The sequence below is a fragment of the Eulemur rufifrons genome, chromosome 6 (assembly GCF_041146395.1).
Source record: "Eulemur rufifrons isolate Redbay chromosome 6, OSU_ERuf_1, whole genome shotgun sequence".
NCBI lineage: Eukaryota > Metazoa > Chordata > Mammalia > Primates > Lemuridae > Eulemur > Eulemur rufifrons.
Window position 1 is genome coordinate 52,148,975 of NC_090988.1, and position 18,948 is coordinate 52,167,922.

General features: G+C 49.7%; 1 protein-coding gene across 1 annotated transcript; it reads right to left on the reverse strand.

The window, feature by feature from the left end:
* Nucleotides 1-17,559: 17,559 nt before the first annotated feature.
* Nucleotides 17,560-18,726, reverse strand: TPBGL (trophoblast glycoprotein like). The gene has a single exon (XM_069469241.1). The coding sequence runs from the start codon at nt 18,724-18,726 to the stop codon at nt 17,560-17,562; it is 1,167 nt and encodes a 388-aa protein (XP_069325342.1).
* Nucleotides 18,727-18,948: the final 222 nt, after the last annotated feature.

An 18,948-nucleotide genomic window follows, 5' to 3' on the forward strand; every position in this document is an offset into this window, starting at 1 on the left:
CTCCCATCTCTCAGACCCCACGGAGCCCCACAGCCTTGGCTTTGACCCCAAGTTGAAGAGAACCACCAGCCCCCAGGCCCAGGGGCTGAACCATTCCATCGCAGAAATCCAAGGGTGAGGGGAGAGGGAAATTGCCTGCTCCTTCCCTTCAAAGTATAAGGCCCCATCCAGGACCAGCTGGAGCCACCACAGCCACCTGCTATCGGGAGGGCTTCAGGCCCAGGGGAAACCCAGGCCTCTTGCCCTGAGACAGCCCCCAGCTCATCCCCTCCCCAGTGGTTTCAGCAGCCCAGAGAGACAGCTTCTCTCCTGCCAGTGGCTGGGGTCTGGGCACTCTTCACCCATCGAGGAGGAAGGGGCTAGGCCCCAATCTTAAACTTTTATAGGGTCTCATGGACATAGGCCTATGCCTGTTCTGATATTTTCCTTTTTGAACTCAATAAGGACCAAAACAGACTCCTGCGACCCTCATCCGTATGGCCTCGCTGAGGGGCAGGAGCCCACCTCTGCCACTTCCCCACAGGGGCAAAGAGTGGCTTCAAAGAGAGGTCCTGATGAAGGGGGAACATCCTCCCCCATTACTGTTTCCCAGCTTGTCACTCCAAAAGGGAAGTCAAAGCACAGGTCCCTGGGACCCACGATCTATAGATACTCTGACACAGTGGTTTTCAAACCAGGGGCTGCGGAACCCCTGGTATTCCACAGAGCTTAGTCAGGGGCTGCTAAGGTGGGCAGACGGGGGTGGAGGCAAAGGCTAGGCCTCCAGCCCTCCCCCAGTCCCACTTCCACCAGAACAACTCTGCTTGTATCTGTCTTGCCTAGTAAGGTTTCACTTGCAAACTTCCTTTAGAAGAAAAACTTCAAACCACCGTTCTGAGGTTTGATCTTAGACCAGCAAGCACGGGTTCTATTCCTGCTTTTCACGTTGGAATGGCTCCAGCATTCCAATGCAAAGGGTTTTTGTACTGGAACTCGGGCGCAGACCCAGGCCCAAGCATCTGCTTACATGTACACATACACACGTGCATACACACGGACACATTTGATGGTTTTTCTAGCCGACCCACCCCGAAGCTCTGGCCTGGGTTTGATCTAGGCAGGGGCCTGGTGCTCAGAGAGGATGGGTCTTGATCCTAATATTGGCCCACTCAGCACAGGGAACCGTGGAGCCAGGAAGCAGGCCCAGCCCCAACCCAGGATGTGTGTCTGCTCCCCTATGTGGCGCCCCACTTTCCTGGCCCATGCCCGAGGGACACAGGAGGAGCAGAGTGATGGGGGAAGAAGATGCATCTTTATACACAGGCAGATGGGTGGGTTCACATAACAGACAGGTTCAGGGAGGACGATGTGGCACAGGCCCCTCCGCTGAGGGCAGGATTCCCCTGGAGACCTTTTAAGCACCAAGTTTCCCTCAAGTAATGTAATGGAACTTTATCCTCACATTTGTGGACAACCAATGTGTGGACAATAGGAGGCTCTTATGGCCCCCACCGCCTGAACCCTGTCCTGCCCGGGCCCCTCTCCAGGGATCACGAGCAGGTGGGCACTTTGGGTGAGACCCAGACCAGCCCTTGGCACAAAACCCTGCCTGGGTGCCCCCACTTGGGCGTTCTAGGTGAAAATGTGAAGCGCAGGGCATAGCAGCCACATGGCACAGGGGAAAGAATGCTGACTGGTACTTTCGGTCCAAGTGTGCCCTTGGGACCCCATTGGCCTCAGTTTCCCCGTGTGTAGAATAGGGCTGTGCCAGGCTCTTCCCACCTCACAGGCACTATTGCAAGGGGAAAGGTGGGTCTGAGAGGTGGTGGCGTATGAGAGGGAGATGAGGTCTTGGCCTGCACTGCAGCTGAGCAGAGGACTCGGGACCAAGTGTAGGATGTGCCATCTTCCCCCTCCCGGGCACCCCTGCCTAGTGTGAAGGTCTAGCCACGCGCTGTGGGGCCTGCCTCTTCCTAGGGGATGGGAGCCCACGTGTGTCCTGGGCACGAGCAGTGAGGGATGACTGGGATGGGTCTCCAGGTCTGTGGCCCTTTTGTTAAGTGATTATTTTGTGACACTCTCATTCCTGGACCACCTGCCAGGGTTATCTGTTGTACCTGTGGGATTCCTTATTATGTCAGATAAGTTATTATAGTTTATCCAACTCTAACAGGACAAATGAACAAAAAAACCCATAAATAGGATATTATTAAAGGTCTTTTGTGCCAGAGGATGTCGGCTCTGCTTTCATTTCTGTCTCATAAGCACATGGCAGGACACAGGCTAAGAAATGCTGCCTGGACTGGAAGACAGGGCCATGGCTGGGCTCCATGTTCTCTTCCCTCGTCTGTGGCCCCAACTCCAACCTGGTCCTTGCACCCCTTTCCGGAGGCTGCCAAGAATGTTTCATCTGTCCCTCTCCTGCCAGTGTCCAGCCTTATGGCCTTGGGAAGTTGCCGAACCTCTCATCCCTCTCCGACACCGCTGGATTCTGTGACCTGCAGTGTGCTCCCAGTACAATGCCCCGTCTTTTATCTGTGGCTCCACTGACCACATCAGCTGGAGTTCTCACCCCAGCCCTGATTCTTGTTCAGTTCTCCTCTCCTGCTCTGCGGGGTCGTCCTGAAGTCAGTCGGTTTTCTAAAACATACCTGCCACCTGGTCTAACAGAACAGGTGGGAGGAGTAGGGATATAGGTGAGGAAGAGTCAATGTTCTAATAGATAATATACTGTATTAACACAAAAGGAAGACGCCCATGAATATAAGATGACTCTCCTAGAAAATTATATGTGAAAAACTTTGTTTTTTTGCATTTCTGTAAAATAGTGTGCAACTTAGATCAGAGCATTGCCCTCCCGATGGGCCAGAAAGTAGTCTGTTTCCTTTGATGTTTTTTCCAGCCAGAGTGGGGCAGTGGGAAGACATTGACATTTGAGTCAGGAGACTTGAGCTAGAGCTTTTTTTCTGCTGCCCTCCCATAGGGACTGCATCAGTCCAAGTTCACATAAACAGTGCATGCCGTAGCAGGAATTTAAGTGGAGCAAAGGTTATTAAAATGTTGGAAGAGAAGGAAGGGCAGATGAGTCGTGAGACAGTCCAAAGATCAGGTACAACAGGAAACCATGCCTCTCCCGGGATGGAAGGACAAGGAGAGGAGGTGGCATTACCCCAGCTGAGGAGCCAGGGCAGCCCAGCAGGGACACCGAGAGAGAGGGTCTCTGCAAAGGAAGCCAGAACCACAGAAGAGGCAGCTGTCGCTGGCAAAGCTGCCAAATGCAGAGAAGGGGAGAAATAGTCTGCCTTCTTCTCTCCTCCTGCCCTCCAATGTCATGCCAGTGCCTCCTACTGGCAGAGTCTAATGAAAAGCTAATTTTTGAGGAATTGGGGGAAATGTAGTTTGCAATGGTCAGGGCCCTACAATACAGGGTAAGGGGACGAGATCCGAGGACAAATTGTAAAATGGCCAGCTCTTCCTTAGTGTTCTCGTCCAAAAAATAGGAATAGTTATTAGCTTGGTTCTTACAATTTAGCAATGCCCTGACATCGTAACGGGATTCTAAACAAGGGAGAGAGGTTTGCTGTTTCCTCTTCTCTTTCAGCTTTTCTACAGCTCTCATTGTCTTCATTGCGCTTTGGAGCTTCATTTCTCTTAGCTTTTTAAAATTCCAGCAAATCCAGAGAAACCGAGCAGGAGGTTCAAATTCTGGCCAAGATGGCGTAGCATAAATCCACTGCAGCCCATCTTTCTTCCTGATGATACCTAACGACTCGGGACAAAAGTACAAAACACAGCTAACTGATGACTGAAAGTTAAACAACAGCAGGCAGATGGTGCGGGGGAGTCAAAATTTGGAGAAGTAATCTCCATGGAGTGATTTCCCTATTTTCCTCTTTTCTCTTGTGGCTTTGCACTAAGATTAGAACTCCCACCCACGGAAGGTGAGACAGAACTTAGGCTCTGAACCTAAATTGGTTGAATACCTCCTGAAGCAATAACAACAACAACAAAATCAACATTTTATAGAGGATTATAACAGGGCCCAGAGTCTACATAACGTTCATAATGTCCAGGACACACTGAGATCACTCAACGTACAAATACATAGTCAGCCCTTCTCCACAGGGGATGCGTGCCAAGATCCCCAGTGGGTGCCTGAAACTGCAGATACACCAAGCCCTGTATAGTCTATGCTTTGTTCTATACATATATACCTATGATAAACTTTCACTTGCAAACTAGGTACACAAAGAGATTAACAACAACTAATAATAAAATAAAAAATTAGATTAATATGCCAGCATCATTACTCTTGCACTTTGGGACCACTATTAAGTAAAATAAGGGTCATTTGAACAGAGGCACTGCGATACTGCAACAGTCGATCTGATAAGCAAGATGACTACTAAGTGACTACCATACACAGCATGGATGCTCTGGACAAAGGGATGATTCATATCCCGGACAGGACAGAGGAGGACAGACTGAGATTTTATCATGCTATTCAGAATGGCACACAATTTATAACTTATGAATTGTTTATTTCAGGAATTTTCCATTTAATATTTTCAAACTTTGGTTGACTGCAAGTAACTACAACTGGGGAAAGAGAAACTGTGGATAAGGGGAGACTACTGTAACCAGAACAATGCCACCAAATCTCCATGGAAAATACAATCAACAGATGCCAACTCTGAGATGACTTGGATGCTGAAATTTTAAAAGACATTGAAGCAGCTATTATAACTTGAAATGGGTGGAAAGATAGTTGTTCTTAGCAGAGATATCGAAACTATTTTAAAAGAGCCAAATGGAAATTATATTTTTTAAATTTTTTTTCATTTCAGTCACCTTCTGCTTTTGAAATAAATGGAAATTTTAGAACTTAAAAATACAATATCTAAAATAAAAACTATACTGGATGGACTCATAGCAGAAGGGAAGTGACAGAGGAAAGAGTCAGTGAACTTGAAATATATCGATGGAAATTATGCTATATGAGAAACACAGAGTCTCGAGGACCTGTGGAACAATCCCTCATAGGGTCTAAGATTCATGTCATTGGACTCCCAGAAAAGAGGAGAAAGAGACTGGTGCAGAAAAATATTTGAGAAAACAATGGCCACGCACTTTCCAAATTTGGTGGAAAGCATAAATTTACTGATTCAAGCTGAGCAAATCTCAAACAGGTTAAAGTCAAAGAAAACCATACACAGACACATAACTAAACTGCTGAAAACCAAAGATAAATTTAAAAATCTTGAAAGTAGCTAGACAAATTCTTATATGTTCTTCCATACTAAGAGTGAATACCTGAATGTAGATTTCTCACAGAAAACATGGAGGCCAGAAGAGAGTGGAACAATATCTTTAAAGTGCTAAAATAAAAGAATTGTCAACTCAAAATGTATATCCTTCAAGAAGGGTGCAAAATAAAGAGATCCTCAGATGAAGGAAAATCAAGAGAATCTGTCACCAGCAGGCTTACTGCTCGCCCCCCCCTCCCCCCTGCCAAAAAAAGCTAAACAAAGTTATTTAGATTGAAAGGAAATATTGCCAGAGATAAATTGAGATCTTCAGGAATTAAGACCAACAGAAATGGTAATTATTTGGATAAGTATAAAAAGCTCCATTTATCCTCTTAGGTTCTTTAAAATACTATTTCAAGGAAAAATTATAACATTGTTAGGTTTATCAATATTGATAAGTAGATGAAATATGTATAACAACTATAATAAACAATAGATGAAATACATGTGACAACAATAATGGAAAGGTCAATAGGGGAAGAAAAAGCAACCTATTTGTTTGTAAGTCTTCTGTATTATATTTGAAATGGTACAATATTAACCATACATAGAATGTGGAAGGTTATATATGTACAGTGTGATTTCTAGAGCAATAACTAAAATAGAGCCAAGAATAAAGATATATTAAAATAGTAAAAAAAATTAAAATAACATACTAAAAATATTCAAGTATTCCAAAAGAAGGCAGGAAATTTTAAACAAAAGAATAAAAAACAGTGGGACAAACAAAAAAATAAAAATGGTAGATCTAAATCCAATCATATTGATAACCACATTAAATGTAAATGGTCTACACATAAAAGAGATTGCCAGATTGGATTAAAAAAACAAGATCCAACTATATGCTCTCTACACGAAGCTGACTTTAAATAAACAAGGATATAGATAAGTGAGAAGTAAAAGAATGAAAAAGATATACCATGCTGTTCCACTGTGAGCAGGTCTGTGCAAACCTACTCCCAAAGGCCGAGGAAGCTGAGAAGCTGAACAAAAAGACTGACATATCTAGTTTCTCGGAGAGAAACATTTAATAGGGACTTATGAACAGAAGCCATGTCCTGGGCGGCTGTCAGCCAGCGGATCCTGCACCATTATCTCTGGGACACAGGGCATATATACCATAGGAAGAAATGTGTAGGACAACTGAAGTCAACCCATCAGGGAAAGGCAAGAATGCCCTGTGAACCTGCCTAAGGGCAGGATTTAGGGTCAAGATTGTTTTGACCTAAGGGCAGTATTTACAGTAACAATAAAGTAGAAATCTTAACCGGGGTTAATCAGAAGTCAACATGCAGATTAGCATCCAAGAGGGAGCTGCTTTATCTTCCATACAGGCAAACAATAATAAAAAGAAAGCTGAAAATACGGTATTAATATCTGATCAAGTAGACTTCAGAACAAGGAATGTTACCAGAGATAAAAAAGGGACCTATATAATAATAAAAGTGTCAACTTACCAAGAAAACATAACAACCCTAAATGTATATGCATCTAATCATGGTGTTTCCTGATACATGAAGCAAACGGTGATAAAACTGAAAGGAGAAATACGCAAATCCACAACACTCCCCTCTCAGTAATTGATAGAGCAAGAAGAACATTAGTCAGGATACAGAAAACCTGATCAACAATATCAATTAGTTTGACCTAATTAACATTATAGAATATTTCCTCTCTAAACAATTAAATATACTTTTCAAGTGTACATGGAACCAAGAAGAACCATTTTCTGGGCATAAAAACAAACTTAACAAATTTAAAAGAATTTAAATCATGAAAAAATACATTGTCTGATCATAACAGAATTAAACTAGAAGTCAATCACAAAAACTTCTCTGGAAAATTCACAAATATTTGGAAATTAAGCAACACATTTCTAAAAGGGCCAAAGAGGAAATCACAAGGAAAATTAGAAAATATTGTGAATTAAATGAAAATGAAAACAAATATGTAAATTTGTGGGATGCAGCTAAAGCAGTGTTTATCTCAAGAGATAAGGCACTCACAAAATTCAACATCTATTCATGATTAAAAAAATAAGCAACTTTTAGAAAACTTCCTTAACCTGACAAAGAACATCTACAAAAAACCCTACATCTAACATCATAGTTAATGGTGAGAGACTGAATACTTTTCCTCTAAGATTGGGAACAAGGCGGGCATGACTACTCTCATCACCTCTATTCAACGTTGTCCCGGAGGCCCTAGTCAGTGCAGTAAAGCAATAAAAAGATACAAAAGTCCCACTGATTATAAAGGAAGAAATAAAATTTTCTCTATTCACAGACTTCTTGATTACATACATTGAAAATCCCAAGAAATCTCCAGAAAGCTACTAGAAATAATAAGTGAGCTTGGATAGGTTGCAAGAAACATGATCAATATACAAAAATCAGTTGTACTTCTGTATAGTAACATCTGAACCATTGAAATTGACATTTAAAAGATGATGCCATTTATAACACCACCCCAAACTGAAATACTTAGGTATAAATCCAGTGAAATACGTACATGATTTCTATGCTGAAAAGTAAAAACAGAAAGAAATCAAAATAGACCTAAATAAACTGAGAACTATAACACGTTCACAGGTCAGAAGATTCAGTATTGTTACAATGTGGATCCTCCTTAAACTGACAGTAGATTCGAGGCAATTCAGATCAAGAATTCTGCAGGATTGGTTTATAGAATAGACAAGCTAATTCTAAAATTTATATAGAAAGGTAAAGAGACTAGAATGGCCAAGCAATTTTAAAAAGAAGAATAAAGTTCGAGGTCTCCACTACTTGACCTCAAGACTTACTATAAACCTACAGTCATCAAGACCGTGTGGTAGTGGTGGAAGCACAGACACCCACACCAATGGAACAGAATTGGGAATCCAGAAATGGACCTGCCTATATATGGGCGATCGATTTTCAACAAAGGTACAGCGGCAATTTAATTGTTGTTTTGGATAAACAGTGTTGGCGAGGAAGATATGGAGACACTGGAATTCTCAAACACTGCTGCTAGGAATGCAAATGATACAGACACTTTGGAAAACAATTTGGAAGTTTGTTATAAATTTAAACATACTGAGGTGGGAGGATCTCTTGAGGCCAGGAGTTCAAGACCAGCCTGGGCAATATAGTGAGACATTATCTCTTAAAAAAAAAAAAAAAGAAATTTAAACATTTAACTATAAGATTCAGCATTCCGGCCGGGTGCAGTGGCTCACACCTGTAATCCTAGCACTCTGGGAGGCCAAGGTGGGTGGATTGTTTCTAGCTCAGAATTTTGAGACCATTCTGAGCAAGAGCGAGACCCCGTCTCTACTAAAAATAGAAAGAAATTATAGGGACAGCTAAAAAATATATATAGAAAAATTAGGCAGGCATGGTGGTGCATGCCTGTAGTCCCAGCTACTCGGGAGGCTGAGGCAGTTGGATTGTTTGAGCCCAGGAGTTTGAGGTTGCTGTGAGCTAGGCTGATGCCACGGCACTCTAGCCCAGGCAACAGAGTGAGACTCTGTCTAAAAAAAAAAAAAAAGATTCAGCAATTCCACTCCCTAAAGAAATAAAAAGTGACATTCCTTCAAAAACCTGTATATGAATGTTTATAGTGGCTACATTCATAACTATCAAACTGGAAACAACCCAAATGGTCTTTATTGAATGGATAAGCTATTGTACAGCCACACAATGCAACACTACTTAGCAATAAAATGAACGAACTATAACAATACTGACAACCTGCATGAGTCTCTAATGCATTATGCTAAGTGAAAGAAGTCAGACATAAAAGGACAAATATGTATGATTCTGCTTATATGACATTCTGGCAACTGGCAAAGGAAAAACTGTGGGGACAGAAAACAGACCTGTAGTTGCCAGTGGCTGGGGTTGGGGGGAGGATTGGCTACAAAGACACAACAGGAGAGATTTTGAGGGGGTGACGGCATTGTTCCCTATCTTGTTAATAATTGTCAAAACTCAGAGAACTGTATGCCAAAAAGGAGTGGATCTTACTCTCTATAAATTTCAATAAAAAAGGAAAAAACTGAACAATGTATGGCTCACAATGGCAAACAATATTTATTGGGCATGTACCATTTGCTAGAGCTTGTGCTGGCCTGGAAAACACTAAAATAAATAGGACAATCCCTTTCCTCAAATTGCTCGCAGGTCTATAGGGGGTAAGGCGTGATGACAAAGGTTGGAATTGCTGCTGAGGGATATTGCAATGGGCCTGACAGGTAGTCACAGTATGCCGCCAGAGCACTCTTACAGAGGGGTCTTCACATTCAGCTGGGGCAGCTGAGATGGGGAATTAGGCAGGCTTCCTACAGCAGGAAATGCTTGAACTGAATTTGGAATTAGGTACGTGAGGAGGGACTGTGGACATTTCAGGTAGAAGGGACAGCACATGGGGAGACTCAGGGGGTGAGAAAACCTGGGACCTTCAGGAAACTGTAAGGACATTGGTGTGGCTGGGGAGAAGGGAACTGGAAGAGCTGGCAGGAGGAGGACTAGCAGGTGGGTGTTATGGATAATCAGTCCAAAGAGCTTGCTCTTTGTCCAGAAGACAAGGGGCCAGGTTTAGGCAGGGCAGTGAGAGGGATCAGATTCATGCATTTTCGTTGTCCCATGTCTGCACCAGACCAGAAGCTCCCCCCAGGACAGAGGCTGGGCCCAGTGCAGAGGACGGACCAGAGGGGAAACTGCGGGCAGGTGGAACAGGGAGGAAGCTGGGACAGGGATCCGGATGAGAGATGTGGAGGCTGGGACCAGGTGGGGATGGAGAATAAGCATAGACTGGAGTGGCCAGGGGCAGTGGCTCACATCTGTCATCCTAGCACGCCTGTAATCCTAGCACTCTGGGAGGCCGAGGCAGGAGGATCATTTGAGGTCAGGAGTTCCAGACCAGCCTGAGCAAGAGTGAGACCCCGTCTCTACTAAAAATAGAAACAATTAACTGGGTGTGGTGGTGTGCGCCTGTGCTACTAGAGAGGCCGAGGCAGAAGGATTGCTTGAGCCCAGGAGTTTGAGGTTGCTGTGAGGTAGGCTGACACCACGGCACTCACTCTAGCCTGGGCAACAGAGCAAGACTCTGTCTCAAAAAAAAAAAAAAAAAGAAAAAAAAAAAGAATAGACTTCAGAGGTGTCTAGGGTCTAGTGGTGGAACATCCAGGACTTGCCTCCCATCTGACACTTGAATATTTGGTCTCAGCACCTTCGCAACGGCTGTTTTTCTGCCTGGATTAATCTTTCCCAGACTTTTTACATAGCTCATTCCTTTCCATTCCTCAGGGTAGGTCAACTTCTCAAGGGGTCCTCCACGACCACCCTATTTGGAGGAGACCCCTCCCTGGCCCTCACTCTCACTTCACTCTGCTTACTTCCCCCCTCAGAAGTATCTTGCTTATTCATTTACTTGTTTATGGTTTAAGAACATGGCTGTGGAGCAGAGCCTGAGTTCTAAGCCAAACTTGGCCTCTTGTGAGGCGTGTGACCTGGAGCATATTATTCATCTCTATGTGCCTTAGTTTCCTCATCTGTAAAGGAAGAACAACGATACCTATTTCATATAACCGTCGTCAGGATAAATATGTGAAGTGCTTAGAACCACCCTGACCACGGCAAACTATATAAGTGTTAGTTATTACTATTATTGTTTTATAAGAGCAGAAACTTTGTCAGTTTTCTTCCAAATCGTATCCCCAGCTTCTTCCTGGCACAGTGCTTGGCACATGGTAGGCACTTAAATACTTGAATGGATTGTTGACTAAGAAAAGGAAGGAACTTTCCCATCTCCACCAGCAGATGGCGCAGGTATGCAAAGAAAAGTTAAAGCTGGCTCTGCTGGGACACAGATCTGCCAACAGCCCTCCCTGCAGCTCCCTGGGGCGAGGAAGCAAGGCTCAGCCAGTGGTGGGCACTGCCCCAACGGAGCCCTGCACAAGTATTCCAAACGCAGGGCCAGAAAGCTATCATTGTATTAAAAAAGCCAAGACTAAATTGCGTTTTGCACAATCACATGTTCTAAAACTGCATTTTCTTTCTGTCTACTCACTTTGTAGAACAAAGCAGCTGGCCATGCAGGCATCGTATATCACTGCAACCTCAGCTTAATGAAGTGAGAGGCTGTGGGAGTCAAAGGAAGCGCGCATCCATCCCATGTGCAGGGAGGGAGGCCACAGTCCCTGTGTGATGCCTCTTCCCCTGTGTTTTGTATTTTTGTGGGGCTAGGGGCTGCGGGAGTGCCTAAAAGTAGACTGAGCCCAGCCTCTGTCCTGGGGGTAGCTTCTGGTCTGTTGCAGACAAGGGACAAGAAAACCAGTCAGTACAAATACAGGTGTGGGTGGCGCAGCAACAGGAGAAAGAGTGAGGTCAGGGAGGCCGAGGGGACTCCCGAGTTGCCTTGAATGCTGTGTTGGGGAAGGCATCCAGGCAGAGGGGACTGTGACAAAAGCACAGGGTCATCGAATAGCCGGGCTCAATTACTAAAATTGGAGTACTCTGGTATGGCTGGAGAACAGGGTTCAAGGAAAGGGGGTGTAATAGTTACCTAGTGCTGGCAGACTAGCCGGCCTAGCCTAATAGTCTAGCACTTTTTCTTTTCCCTTCCAGGTCTTGTCAAAAGTCAGTGGAGGCCGGGCGCGGTGGCTCACGCCTGTAATCCTAGCACTCTGGGAGGCCGAGGTGGGCGGATCGTTTGAGCTCAGGAGTTCGAGACCAGCCTGAGCAAGAGTGAGACCCCATCTCTACTAAAAAAAAATAGAAAGAAATTATATGGACAGCTAAAAATATATAGAAAAAAATTAGCCGGGCATGGTGGTGCATGCCTGTAGTCCCAGCTACTCGGGAGGCTGAGACAGGAGGATCACTTGAGCTCAGGAGTTTGAGGTTGCTGTGAGCTAGGCTGACGCCACGGCACTCACTCTAGCCTGGGCAACAGAGTGAGACTCTGTCTCAAAAAAAAAAAAAAAAAAAAAGTCAGTGGAGTCCAGGACCCACCAGCTTGGTAGAGTCCCAGTTCATTCTCGCCCCAGTGTCATTATTAACAGTGTCCCCTTTCACGCCAAAGTTTGCCAGTCTGGATGATCACCTTAGCTAGGGCCTCCCGGGACCCCTGTGCATTATGATCACAGTGACCCTGCGTGGTCACTGTCTTGACCAAAGACAGGAGCAGGATCTGGTTCACCCATGTGAGCCCCATGCTCAGCAAGTGCTCAGCAGAGAAAGAGGCTCAAGAAGAATGAGTTCAATGCCTGAGAACCCCAGAGCTTGGGGGTCCAGAACAAGCCCCTTTCTCCTCCCAGGGAGAGTGGACATGAGTCCCAGCAGGGCTGCTGCAGGCAAGATGCTGGTGGGGATGTCTGAAGCCTGCTGGGAGCTGCCAGTGGAGGCTGAAGAGTCCTCCCACCCCTCCATTGTTCACTTTTTTTTTTTTTCGTCTCCAGGCTGCCACAGGCGTGGGTCTAGCTCCTAGAGGCAGTGACCACAGGGTTGAGATATAAGTTCGGAGGCGGGGTGGCCCTGCCGGATACTCAGACCCAGTATCTGGGGGCATCCTGGGCTCTGGATCTGCTCCTGCCACCCTGTGTGACCTGGATGGGCTCCTGTGCACTCTGGGCCTCAGTTTCTCCACCCATCCAATGAAGAGTTAGTGGTCTGCATGGCTCTGGCCAATCCCTGGTAAATTGCCTGTGGCAGCGCTGAGGGAGGGGGGTAGGGGTTAAGGCAGGAGTGAGGGGGTGGAGGAGGGGACTTCAAAGGCCGCCAAGTACATTACCACAAGAATATTAACTGCCCCCGTCACTTCTCCCAGTCTGGGAAAGGCCATGCCCATAAATTAGGGCCAAGAGTCTGCCAGGCAGAGACTTAATGAAAAAGGAGATGGACTTCACGGAGAGCAGGCAGTGCTTCCAGAGGTCACAAGTCCAGCCCCGGCCTGGAGCCTGAGGGGCAGAGGCATCCAAGGCCACAGTGTCGGGCTGGGCCAGGAAGGCAGGAGCCTGCTCTGCTGTGGTCACTGCTGAACCTCCAGCACCCGGCACGCAGTTGGGCCTCAACTGGTATTTCTGACTTAGGGCCAGGTGACATGGCAAGTCGGGTGCTGAGTTCACACTCAAACCCGGTCCTCCGACTCTGGGCAGGCCCTGCTGGCTCCCACTCCAGGGCTGAGGGGTGTGAGCAGGCAGGGGGCACGCAAGTAGAAGGCTGCTCAAGAAGACGTTTTTGAAAGGCGACTTCACGAAGTTCGCAGGGTCACAGAACCCTGAGAAGTCTGCCATGTTTCTTCAGTGCGCAGCTGCTTTCCTGTCTGCCACATCTCTGACAGTTACACACACACCTTTCTTCTCCTCTCCTGCTCTCTACCGCGACTGCTCTTAAAGTAACATCCTAGAGACAGACTTTTCCCTCTGCCTCCTGGCCCCTGCAGTCCCCAGGCCTCCAGGGCCCTGCCCACCTCACACTTCCAACAGTACCACAGTGTACGATTAGGGGAGGAGGCTGGCCATTCAGTGGGACCTTGGCATTGCGGAGAGGGGGTCTGGAGTGGGTGGTGGGATCAGGGAGTCAGGTGGAGCCAGCCAGAGCCCCCATCTCACCTTTTCCCATAAGATCACTTCCAGGCTCCCCTCCCCTTCCCTCATCCCTCTGTCTGTCTGGCCTCCCGTGGGCACATCTTAGGTCTGATTTCTCTCTGTGTCTCCAGTGCCCAGTGCAAAGCCTGGCACAAAGAAGATGGGCAGAAGGAAGGAACCAGCAGGCTGTACCAGTAGGAGGCACAGTGCAGCTCCCCTGCCCCACACCACTCCTCTCTACTTCCATGACTTTTCCTCTGAAGGCAAAGGTCCCTCTAGTGCTTTCCAGTGGAGAATGGGAACACAGATCCACATCTCCACCCCCGTACCCCATCCTCCTACCTAGCTCCAGCCACTGCTGGTCTTCTCTAGTCCTCCAGCTAACAAGATCTTCCCGCCTCCAGGCCTTTGCAGAAGTTGATACTTCAGATCTTTCTCTGTTCTGCAAACTCCTAGTCATCCTTCAAAACCCAGCTCAAATGTGACTTCCTCTAGCAAGTCTCTGTTGACTGGGTCAAGGGCCTTTACTCGGAGCTCTCATAATTTCCTGGGATTTCTTGTCTCTGAACCTTGATTAAATGTGATTCCTTCCCTGAGTCACTGTCTTCTCTAGGACTGGTAGAGTTGCATTAGGTAAAGGCTGAATGAATGGCCGGATTTATAGAGGAGGCAAGGCAGGGGGCCATGGGACCCTGTTGATAGTCCCATAAGGCCAAAGGCCATTGACAGACTGCAAGGAGGATGGCAGCCCAGAGACAAAATTTAATAGGACTTGGTGAATAGTGTTAAGGTTAAACATCAACTGGCATGCAGTAGGCACTCAGCTGATTTTTGATAACTATTGATTTGATACTTAGCTTAGCAGTAGCTCTCATATAAAAGCCTCAAGGATTTTTGCTGACAACAAACCCACAGCTAATAGCATGTTTTACTTGCTATTGACCACTTATTGTGGTCTTAGGCTATATTATCAAACAGCATGTTTTTGGAACTGGGGAGGTGATCCGTAGAGACCAGACATAGTTCTCTAACCTATGTTAAAGAGACGATCACCATTTTGTCCTAGGGGTTGAAGGTCATTGACAGATGGGAATGCTTCAAGGGGATTTAATCCCTTCTCATGAGGAATGACTGGGAGGGGTAGGGAATTTGCTGGGAGAAGGTAAGGAGCCTCATGAGTTGTCTCTAACTCTGTGAAGGGCTGTCCTGGGGTGAGGCGAGCTCTTGGCCCCAAGGCAAAGCTGGGACTGTCAGGGAGTCCTGGGCAGATTCCTCCGGCACTGCAAAGGATGCCCCCAGGAGGGGAGGGAGTGAGCTCCCCATCACAAGACAGCTCCCCGTTGAGACAGCTTAGCAGGCTTCCCACAGTACCTCTGAGGTCCTTCTCAATGTTTACAAGGCACAAATTCTAGAATTATGTGTCCCTAAGATTCTAAAATGCCAGAATTCCAGACTTCTGCCCCATGGTCCTAGAACTCTGTGACCCTGAATGCAAAATAATCCCACCTGGGGGCCTGAGGCCTTACTGGCCCAGAACCCACCTGTCCCCTTGCTCCACATACCTCAAGGAGTCATTTTATCCACCCCTCCCCCCAACCCCTAGACTGCTTTTCTCAGCCTCTCACATATCGAGTGTGCAGTTCTTACCCCTCCAGCCAGCACAGCGTGGCGTGACACGGGGCATAAGGGAGTATCAGGTAATTCATCAGAGGGATGATCCCAAGGCAAACGATCCCTCCTCTTTCCTGTCTGAATAACTGCCTCATCCTCTGTAGATGGATTTCCTCCCCGAAGCCTCGTCTGTTAGCGTGTTAGTCTAACTACATCCCCACCCCCACCGTGAAGATGTAGAGGAAGCATCTGAGGCCACCTTGGCTGTGCATAACTCCATCTCTGAGGATAAAAAGCAGACTGGCTTGGAGAGCAGTGTCACCCCAACGGGAAGTCCCTCCACATGTCTAGCCCTAATCCTGCTATGTACAGTCAGAGCCCATTCCTTCTTTCATAGTCCGGGAGAACACATCAAGTAACACCACTGCCCCACCTCAGGGTGGTCCAAAATGCCCTCCCATGTAACCCCTCCCACCCCCATCCGTGCCCCAAGGTCATCAGGAATGACACGGCACCACTTACGAGAGCAGAGTGTCTGAGATTATTGCAGACTTTATAGAAAACTGCCCAAGGGAGATCCAGAGTCTGGGGGAGGGGCGGGAAGGCAGGCCTCAAGCCAATATATTAAAGGAGCGTGACTTCCTGTGTGCAGAGGCAGCACAGGCCAGCCGTTCTGCCTGACCTAGGGGGTGGGGAGTCAGGGAGAGGTGGCCCCCTCCCTACTCACCAATTGTGCTTTGGGATCGATCATGCAGAAGGCAGGGTGCTGAGGCTCTGACCCTGAACCAGGAGCCTTGTGCCTGAGGCAGGAGACAAGACCCCTTCTCTTCCAGAAGGCATATGGGGTGGGGTCGTGGCAGCAAAGAAACCCCAGAGGAGAAGAACCACACTAGGTGGGAAAGGGCAGGGGGAAATCGGTGAGCAGCAGCTCCCCGCCCTTCAGAGCCCACTCCCTGCCTCTCTCTGCAGCCACGATGGACAGGAGACCCTGCTCCTGAGGCCCCACCATCCCCTTCATACACGCAGGCCTGTCTCCTTCCCCACGGGATCAACCGGTAAGCACTAGGGTGCTTGGCGCCTGCACCTGTCTGGCAGACTGGGGAGCTCATCCCGGGAGGAGAGGGGGGTGAACACATCCCAGGGGCTTTCTCACTGGACCTTGACCAGTGAGTGGCAGGGCTGGGGACTGAGTGCATGTACTTGGTGTGGGGGAGTCGAAAGCCTAAGGCCTGGGCAGGGGGATGAAACTCAGATTGGGGTGAAGAGCTGAGAGTCTGAGATTGGAGACAAGCACTGAGTACTGGGAGATCAGAGCCAGGGTGGAAAAGGCTGAGGGTCGGCTCTACACTAAGGCTAGAATGGGGTGTGCTTGTCCCCGGGGGAGACAGACTGGGAGCTCAGTCCCATGCCTGGACCAAGGAAGGGAGGGGCACCCAGCGGGGTGAGTGTGCGTGTGATGAGGGAGGCAGGGGTATGAAATATATCCTCATAAGAGGGAGGGTGCCCGACCTTCAGAGCCCAAGGATATGGGTCTCCATGCAGGATGGAAGGCTCAGAGCTTTGGGATGGGAAAAAGGGCTCAAAGTCCAAAAAAATAAAACCCCTTCTGATGTGGGCACTCTGCTTTTGAGATCAGAATGGGATGGGAAGGCCCATGAGCCCTGAGAGGGGAGCTGAGGGCGCCAAGCTGGAAATGGGGTCAGTGCACTATAGAGTCAGGGCTCAAAGTACAGGGTGGTGGAGGCAGTCTCAGAGCTTTCGGATCGAAGGACAAACAGGATCTGTAGGTGGGACTTGAAACTGGGAGCGGGTTTCAGTGGTCCAGGATGTTTCAGAACCTAGGGTGGGCGTCTGGGGTTTCTGGAACCAGAAGGGATGTCTCTGGGTCTGTGACGGTGGGAGCTCTCAGCGGCGGGGGAGACGGGGTACGGCTTAGGGCCACCGACTGGGGGATGCCATGATCCAAAGGTCTCAGGCAGGTCTAGGAGCTCCAACCTCGCGGGTATCTCATGTCCACAGCTTCAGGCCAGGTGGCCCCAGTAAGGTCACCAGCTGGCAGGGGCAGCCTCCAGCCCCTAGAGGCGAAGCTCAGAGGCCCGAGCCCGGGGAGGTGGCGCGGGAGCCGGCGGGCGCGGCGGGGGCGGGCGCGCGGCGCGGGTCGGCGTCCTGCTCGTAGCGGTAGTGGTAGCCCTCCATCTGGTCCCGGCAGGCCTCGCGCAAGTTGCGCATCCAGCGTTGGATGCCGCGGCGGTTTAGGTAGAGCACCATGAGGAAGATGAGGCCGATGAGCGCCAGCACCAGCCCGAAGAAGACGTAGGAGGCTTCCAGCTCCGGGCCGGCGGCTTCCGCCTCTTCCCCGCGACCGTCGGCGTCGCGGTCGGCGCAGCGCAGCAGCGCCTCGTCCAGGTCCAGCAGAGGCCGGTTGTGCAGCGCCCGCGGGGCGGCGCAGCGCAGGCGCCGCGCGTCCGGTACGCGCTCCGTGGCGTTGCGCAGCCAGGCCAGCAGGGGGCGCGCGGCGCAGCCGCAGCGCAGGGGGTTGTCGGCGAGCAGCAGGCGCGGCCCGGGCAGGCCCCCCTCGCGCTCGAGCGCGCGCAGCTCGTCGGGGCCCAGGCCGGCCAGCGCGTTGAGGCGCGCGTCCAGCTGCTCCAGGCGCGCCAGGCGCAGCGCGGCCGGCGGCAGGCGGCTCAGCGCGTTGCCCGCCAGGCCAAGGAGGCGCAGCTCGGCCAGCTGGGCGAGCGCGGCGTCCAGCGAGTCCAGCAGCGCGGGTCCGCCCCGCGCCAGCGCGTGGTTGAGCTGCAGCGAGCGCAGCGCGGGCAGCCCGCGGAAGGCGCCGCCGCCCAGGGCGCGCAGCGGGTTGTGGCTCAGGTCGAGCGCCGCCAGGCTGGGCAGCCCGTCGAAGGCGCCGTCCTCCACCACCTCGATGTTGTTGTGCGTCAGGCGCAGCGCGGTCAGCAGCGGCAGGCGCACGCCCGTCGCCGCCTCTTCCCCGTCCGCGTCCCCGCCGGCGAAGGCGGCCGCGCGCAGCACCGTCAGGTTGGCGCCCACGATGGTGAGGTTGCGCGCGTCGGGCGGCACGTCCCGCGGCGGCTGCCGGAGCTCCGCTCCAGACGCGCAGCGCAACAGAAGCTTCGGGCCGCCGAAGCAGTAGCACTGGAAGGGACACGGCGCAGCCGGCCGGCTCAGCGCCGCCGCCACGAGCAGCAGCCCCGGCAGCAGCGGTCCCTGGAGCCCCGGCTGTCCCGCGCGCGGGCCCATCGCGGCCGTCCCCGCATCCAGCGCCCGGGCCGCGCGCTCACCAGTGAGTTGGGAGCGCCTGGTGGGAGGCACGGGTGGGGCAAGTCCTTGACCCGGAGTGGTTGGCAATCTCTGTGGGTCCGTCCGGCGTCTCTAAAGTCCGAGGAGCCTTCACTTTCCTGGCTGGGGGCGAGAGGGGTTCCCCGCCCCCGGTGCCCTCCTCGCCCTGCGCGCCGGCCTCCG